At 32.4% G+C, this 7,710-nt stretch overlaps 1 protein-coding gene across 1 annotated transcript; it reads left to right on the top strand.

Moving 5' to 3' along the window:
• The first annotated feature begins 4,561 nt into the window (after positions 1-4,561).
• On the top strand, positions 4,562-5,113 carry LOC18445631 (protein NDR1). The gene has a single exon (XM_088859820.1). It carries the CDS (start codon positions 4,562-4,564, stop codon positions 5,111-5,113), a length of 552 nt encoding a protein of 183 aa, XP_088715946.1.
• Positions 5,114-7,710: the final 2,597 nt, after the last annotated feature.

Here is a 7,710-nt window from a genome sequence, read left to right as displayed (position 1 = left end):
TTTAAATATAAACTTTTCCCCATTTAAACTCTGTAGTGAAAAATATATGAAGTTTAAATATGAACTTTTCCCTTAAATAAAGGGTGCAGTCGACGCACAAATTGAAGACAGATGGCGGAATTATCTGAGAGAGAGAGAGGGTTCAAAAGAAATCAAAGGCTCTGGAAAGAGATTGAGAGAGAGAGGGTCCAGAAGAAATCAAAGGCTGTGGAAAGAGATTGAGGGATCTGATTGGATCTGAGAGGGAGCTCAAGCACTGAGGGGTGTTTTTTTTTCCAATTGGGGGCTTCTTTCTCTCTCTAAAATTGCCGGTGAGAAAGCCCAATGCCGAAGGCCGAGTGCCAGAAGCCTTAATCATAATCTCCGCACTACCAGACATTTTTTTTTTTATTATTAAGAAGGGTATCGAGGTTAGGCTTTGAGAGAGAGAAAGAGACGGGATAAGAGCTCTGATTCCGGATGCTTTTTTGGGTGCACTGTCTTTTAGGAGTGGAGCTTCAGGAGGCCATGGGATTGGTTGTTCTACGATATACTTTAGAGAGAGAGAAGGGGTTTGGCATTCGAATTGGAAAGAGTGAGCGCTTGTCTTTTGCCCTTTCTTGCAGGTGAGAAGGTACATCAATATGCTTTTAAATAAGTTTCAGCATCATCCTGCAAAACCTTCCCTTCAACTGCCGCGCTGCAGGGTAGACTTCAACTGCCATGGATAGTTGCTATGTTATTAGCAATCGTGTCACTAGATTCACTTCAAAATGGCTTCCCTCATCAGTACATATCTGATACAATGGACTCAGAAGCGTGCAATAAACTAGAGGCAAGAAGGGACAAGAGGACATGAATATAGTTTTGCTGTCAAGAATTTGAAATTGAAGGAAAAAGAATTAGTGGGTGAACAGAGATGGGATAATGAGAGAGAGAGACTGATGAGTGTGAAAGATCCCAAGATTTGCAGATGGAGAAAGTTGCAGATAAAGCGAGGGAGGAGCAAGAGAAGTTAGAGAGAGAACACTTGAGAGGGCTACCGATGAAAGAATAGCGCTCTGTCCAGTGTGGCAATTTAGAAAAAAAAAGGACAATTTAGAAAAAAAGGACAATTTATTTCTCACCGGCAATTTTAGAGAAAATTGTGGGTAGTACTTTTACCCTTAAATAAAGTCTACTTTTACGTTAATTTCTTTAAACAGTTGTGGGTAATTCAAAATAATAAAACCACAAAACGACACATTTAATTGTTCTAGGAAAAATAGTTCACTTAAGACTTTAAAATAATTTGACACAAGTCGAGCGGGTAGCACAACAAAGTGCCATCACGAAAAAGACACGATCCACTATTCTAAATAGTAGTTTACTTCAGATTAATATTAGTTGAAAGTTAACTTTGAATCTTAATTAATTATTTATATCTTTATAAGCATAATATCAATTTACCGGTTAAAATATAAAATTTCAATTTCTTAATTTTATTTGTTCTAATTCAATGTAACTTACTTGGGTTATTCTTACACATTTCACAGTGGAAAATTTTCACTATTGCTTTTCACTAGGTATCTATGGAGCAATTTAGCGTTGACATCTAAACTCATCACATAAATTAAGCTAGCAACGCAACATAACACCACAACACCACAACAAATATATAGCAGGACATCCTATGATTTTTTTTATCAAAATTACATCTTATGATAAATTTTGATGGTGCACCTTAAATTGACCGTTTAAGGTTGCGACCTTTATATAAACCGCCCTTTTTTAAAGGGCATGGTTTGTATAGAGCGGAGGCTCTAAACAATCAAAGTCAAGCGCACCTTCAAATAGTATCGAGAAATGTGGTTTCAATATTGAAAATCTTTGTGATAGCCTTAAAATATATTTTCGTCTGTAATTATAAAATTTAAAGCTTAAAAAATAGTGTAGATCGAGCAGATCAATGAAAACTTGAAAATCTTGAAAATTGATGTACTATTTCCAAAACTTGAAATACATTTTTTTTTCTTGTTCATGCATCTTGATGTCGAGATGATCAATTCGAGAATATTTGGGCATCAAAATAACCTCTTGAAGTGAAATTGTTGAGGTGGGCTCTAATTAGATTGTTTAGAGCCTCGAAAAAACCTTACTATTTCCAAAACTTGAAATACATTTTTTTTCTTGTTCATGCATCTTGATGTCGAGATGATCAATTCGAGAATATTTGGGCATCCAAATAACCTCTTCAAGTGAAATTTTTGAGGTGGGCTCTAATTAGATTGTTTAGAGCCTCGAAAAAACCTTCTAATTTATTTTAGGGAAAAGTTTATAAAGAGCCGAGGCTCTAAACAATCAAATTTGAGCATACCTCAAAAATATCACTAGAAGTGGATGTTTTGATCCCTAATATCCTCAAATTGATCATCTCGACATCAAGATGTATGTACATAAGAAAAAAAAATGGATTTCAAGTTTTGGAAATAGTGTATTTTTATGACGTATTTTTGGACCATCAATTTTCAAGTTTTCATAGATCTGTCGATCTACACTATTTTTTAAGCTTCAAACTTAATAAATAAAGACAAAAATATATTTTAAGGCTATCACAAAAATATTTTTAGTATTGAAACCACATTTCTCGATACTATTTGAAGGTAGGCTCTAATTTAATTGTTTAGAGCCTAGGCTCTATATATACCGCACCCTTATTTTAACACAATTCGAATAACTTATGAAACATGTGGATTCCGCTAATAATATTTTAAAGGGTTTAGTTAAATACTAGTTAAGGATATTGACCCTTTTAATAATATATACTTTCAGAGCAATGCTCCAATGCAACGGTTGTATTATAGTATAATGCAACGGTTGTATTATAGTATAATACAATGACACTTCTAGAAAACCTTGTTTGTGGTATTTGTATGACTACAAATTTTATACACTCTCATCATCTCAATAATCAATCCCTCCCAAAAAAAAGTTCAATTTAAACCCTAGATATGGTCAAAATGAGTTCCTTCCAAAAACGAATCTAAACCATTCATTTTGTAAATTTCACGATATTAGCCTTTATAAACTCAAAATCAATTTTTTTTTTTTTTTAAATTGTTCGTCTAATGATAATAAAGCCATCCAAAAAAATTAGAAATGAAAAAATCCTTCTAAAGCCTAGTTCTGAGCATCTCACTAAAATGAACAACTTATGTTAATTGGGCTAAAAAAATATTTTCTAGGTTGCGTTTTCAATTTTTTTTTTTTTTGTGATTGTTCATTAGAATGAAAAGAATGTATATTTTAAAATTTGGATCAAACAAATGACCATAAAATAGTTCTTTAAAGTTATTATATCATATTACTATAGATCGGGTGCATGAAACCATTACCCATATTTTTAAGGGTTTCATACCTTTCGCTCATATTTTTCCAAAACAACCATCACCATCCAAAAACTGATTGCGTAAAATACTGATTGGCGTTTGTCTTCCCAGCTTGCGTGTCCCCTGTTTAATACTTTGATACCGTACTTGCCAAGAGAGAAATCCTCCCTCTTGCAAACGGTGCTTTGCGGGCCGGACGGCATTTCTACAATAGATACAGTCCAGTAATATAAAGCATCAATTTTTAAAATGGATGCAAATAGATGGTCCGTCTAAAAACAAGCGTAACTAACCATCTAAATATTTTTTTAATGTAATTATCAATTTTAAAAATAGATGCAAATAGATGGTCCGTCTAAAAACAAGCGTAACTAACCATCTAAATATTTTTTTAATGTAATTATTATTTTTTGTTGTTAAATTTTTTTCTCATAGTCATGATCTCCATATTAAATATTATATATTTTGTATAAATTAAAATTAAATTATATTTAAAAAATATATTTATTGCCATGAGCTTTCAATTTTTTTTTCATATTCATGATCTCCATGATAAATATTATATATTCTCTAAAAAGTACGGTTTGTATAGAGCCTAAGATCTAAACAACTAGATTGTGGTTTCAATACTGGAAATCTTTGTGATAGCCTTAAAATATATTTTTATAGTTATTTATATGTTTAAAGCTTCAAAATAGTGTAGATCTGATTTATGAAAACTTGAAAACTAACTGTTCAAAAATGTGTTACAAAATATACTATTTTCAAAACTTGAAATCTATTTTTTTCTCATGTCCATGTATTTTGATGTCGAAATGATCAATTTGAAGATATTTGAGTATTACAACAACCACTTCTAGTGAAATTCTTGAAGTAAGTTCAAATTTGACTGCTTAAGTTCAAATTTGACTGTTTCGAACCTCGGCTCTCTATAAACTTTCCCTTGTCTGAAACTTAGGATTAAATTATATTTAAAAAATATATATATTTCCATGCTCCGCATTTCTACAATATGCGGGCTGGCCGCATAGGAACCGTGTCCGTGTAATATTCCGCGAAGTTTCAAAGCTACTCCGCTGAGCGCGTCAAAACAGTAATCGCCCGCAATCAATTAAAACGCGCACCTTTTTGCAAGCTCTCTCTAAAAAAACCCGCTCTTCAAAACCACCATCACCTCCAAAACCCCCATTCCCCAAAACCTCCCTTCTCTGCAAATGTCAGAATGCAGAGGCTTTTACTCATGGTGCTTTGGTTTCACATTTCTCCTTGGCCTCACCACCCTCTTCCTCTGGCTCTCCCTTCGCCCGCAAAACCCCTCTTATGACCTCATCGATTTCTACTCCCCTGCCCTCGACATCGCCTCTAATTCCCCCAATACCACCCGGAATACCACCATCCTTTTCCAGCTCAAAATATCAAACCCTAACAAAGACAGTGGTATTCACTACGACGCCATTAACGTAAGCTTGTATTACAAGGAAAAGAAGATAGGAGAGAGCAATGTGCAGGGGTTCTATCAGGGTCATAAGAAGACGGCAAAGAAGAGTGTGGTGATTGCGGCGGCGAATGAGCTGTTTTGGGAAGCCGCTTCCCTGGAGGTTTTGAATCGAACGGCGGTTTTTAGGGTGGATTTGGTGATTGGATTGAGGTTTAAGGTGGTTTGGGCGAATACCAGACACAAAGGTGTTGAGGTTGCAGGGCATGTTCCTGTTGGTGTTGATGGGAAAATGGTGGCCGGAAAAAAGAAGAGGATCAAATTGAAGTAGTTGGTTTCGTACCATCTGATCCGGTTATTACGCAGACTACTAACACTACTCATCACCGTCCAATTACTAGACGGTTTAAGAAGGTTGCAGCCCAAGTTATTAAGGTAGGGCTGCAACCTTGTGAAATCATTTTTTTTAGATATTGTATATGTACTATTTTTAGGACTTAAATTTTTTTAAGGACTTAATTTTTTTTTCATGTACGTATATTTTAATGTTGAGATGATCAAATGAAGAGTTTTGTTATTTAAAAAACTCGGTTTTGATTCGAAATTGGGTGATCCGAATAAAAAATAGCAGGGACCGTCTCAGATCTACTAATAAATGGGTCATCCGGATAAAAAATCGCAGAGACCGTCTCATATCCACTAATAAAATGAGAGTACTATTTTTAGGACTTAATTTTTTTTTAAGTTGTAGGACTTTACTTTTTTTCATGTATGTATATTTCAATGTTGAGATGATCAAATGAAGGGTTTTGCTATTTAAAAACCTCGGTTTTGATTCGAAATTGGGCGATCCGAATAAAAAAATCACAGGGACCGTCGCAGATCTACTAATAAATGGGTGATCTGGATAAAAAATTGCATGGACTGTTTCAGATCCACCAATAAAATGAGAGTACAATTTTAGGACTTAATTTTTTTTTTCAATTTTTAGGACTTTATTTTTTTTCATGTATGCATATTTAACTGTTGAGATAATAAAATTAAGGGTTTTGCTGTTTAAAAATCTCGGTCTTGATATGGAATTGGACAATCTGGATAAAAAATCGTAGGGTCTCAGATCCAGTAATAAAAATTTTCTTGTATATATATTTCAATATTGAGATTATCAAATGAAGTGTTTTGCTGTTTAAAAATCTCGGTCTTGACCTGGAATTGGACGATTCCACTAAGAAAATGAAATCCCAGAGTTTCTGAAAGCACCGTAGATTTGTTATTGTTACATATTTATAGAAACAAAACCTCATCCTCTAATCGATGTGGGATTAACCATTCAACTTTGAAAATTTTGCCCCAAGTCCTGCTATCTCACTCGCCTTCTCTCCCTCGCTCTCGGCTTAATAATTTTGCAGATTTTTTTGCTATAGTTGTAAATAATATTTTTTGATTAGATGATATATTAAGAAAATTTTTAATTTATTCATAGTAAAATAATTATAAAATATGAACTAAATATTTCAATTTCAATATGTAAGAAAAAAATATAGAAACTTAAAGAATACTAATTATATAGTGATAACAAAAAATGTCTTTTATAATATTATGATTAATAATTATACATTGATAATCAAATCTTGTATTTTATTTATGAATTTATTTTCATTATAAATTATGTAATGTATTATTTTTCTTTAAATACTTGTTAAATTTGGATGATATTATAAGATATTTTAGATTTGTTCTTAAAATACAAAACAAAAATTGTAATTTCAGTATATAATATTATAGTTAGTTAGGTTGTGATAATTTTGGATGAGTATGCGAATTAATAAATGTTTGATACTTTGATGTGATATTAATTTCATTTTATATGAAAACTTTTCTTTTTAATCTTATACTATGGAAGTATTTTCTAATATTTTTAAATTATTTTGAAGTAATATTATAATATTATATATTACGATTAATAATTATAAAGACATCTAGATAGGCAAACCTCGTCTCAGTATTCACCTACTTTTACAAAGTAATAAAAGTACATAATGCACCACTCCTAATTTATTTTAGAACTAAAAGAACACCTTTTTTAGAGACTTATAATGAGTTTTTGAAAAACTTTTGGGACAAAAATTGCCGACTCTCCGAACCGATCCACCGATCCACCGATTCCCCGTTCGATACGGGTATGGGTATGAGCGATTCGAGTTACCGATCGGCTTTTTTAAACGTTGAATAAGACCATTTACTTTAGTATGAGGGTTCAAAATCACTCTTAACCATCGAAAGCGGATTTTGATAGCTTGAGTGTATCATATAGTTCAAGAAATTTTATTTTGATTTTTTGTTCCAATAAATCACACATCCCGAGCAACCCAACTTCACATCGAATAATTAATAGTAATTGTGAGCTCCTTGTGTTTTTTAAGGGCTTGTGTACTACGAGATGATTTTAGTATTTTATACAAGGAGGTCGCAATCACTTTTAACCATTGGATGTGAAATTTAAAAGCGGACAATGTTTCACAATATTTAAGAAATTTTATTTTAAACTTTGTGCTCAAACACTAATAATTCCTCAATATCAAAGGTTCAAGTTAGGAGGGGTTGCAATGGGTGTATTTATCAAAACAGTCATTAATTTTTATTAAAAAATTATTTAAATAGGTAAATTTACCATTAAGCAAGTGTAAATTTGAAACTTTCACAAAAATACAATGGCATTTTGGAAGTTAGTGTGTTGAAACTTTATTTGTATAGTGCCCTTGTTCTTTAGTTAAAATTTCAACTTTAACCCTTATGGAAATGACAAAAATATCTTTTGTCTGTAGTAATATTTACAAAATTACCACACAAAAGTATTTTTTTTGAAAAAATAGACTACAAAATTAATAAATCCACCTTTCAAAAGTCTCTCTATCTCGAACCTTTGAA

Source organism: Amborella trichopoda, chromosome 2, assembly GCF_054954075.1.
Source record: "Amborella trichopoda isolate Santa Cruz 75 chromosome 2, AtrichopodaSantaCruz75HAP2 v2.0, whole genome shotgun sequence".
In the NCBI taxonomy this organism is placed as follows: Eukaryota; Viridiplantae; Streptophyta; class Magnoliopsida; order Amborellales; family Amborellaceae; genus Amborella; species Amborella trichopoda.
Note: the sequence above shows the minus strand (reverse complement) of the source record. Positions and strands in the feature narration are given on the sequence as shown.

What these genes read in the sequence shown, in the direction of transcription:
- LOC18445631 (XM_088859820.1), top strand. Translation starts at nt 4,562, where the DNA reads ATGTCAGAATGCAGAGGCTTTTACTCATGGTGCTTTGGTTTCACATTT.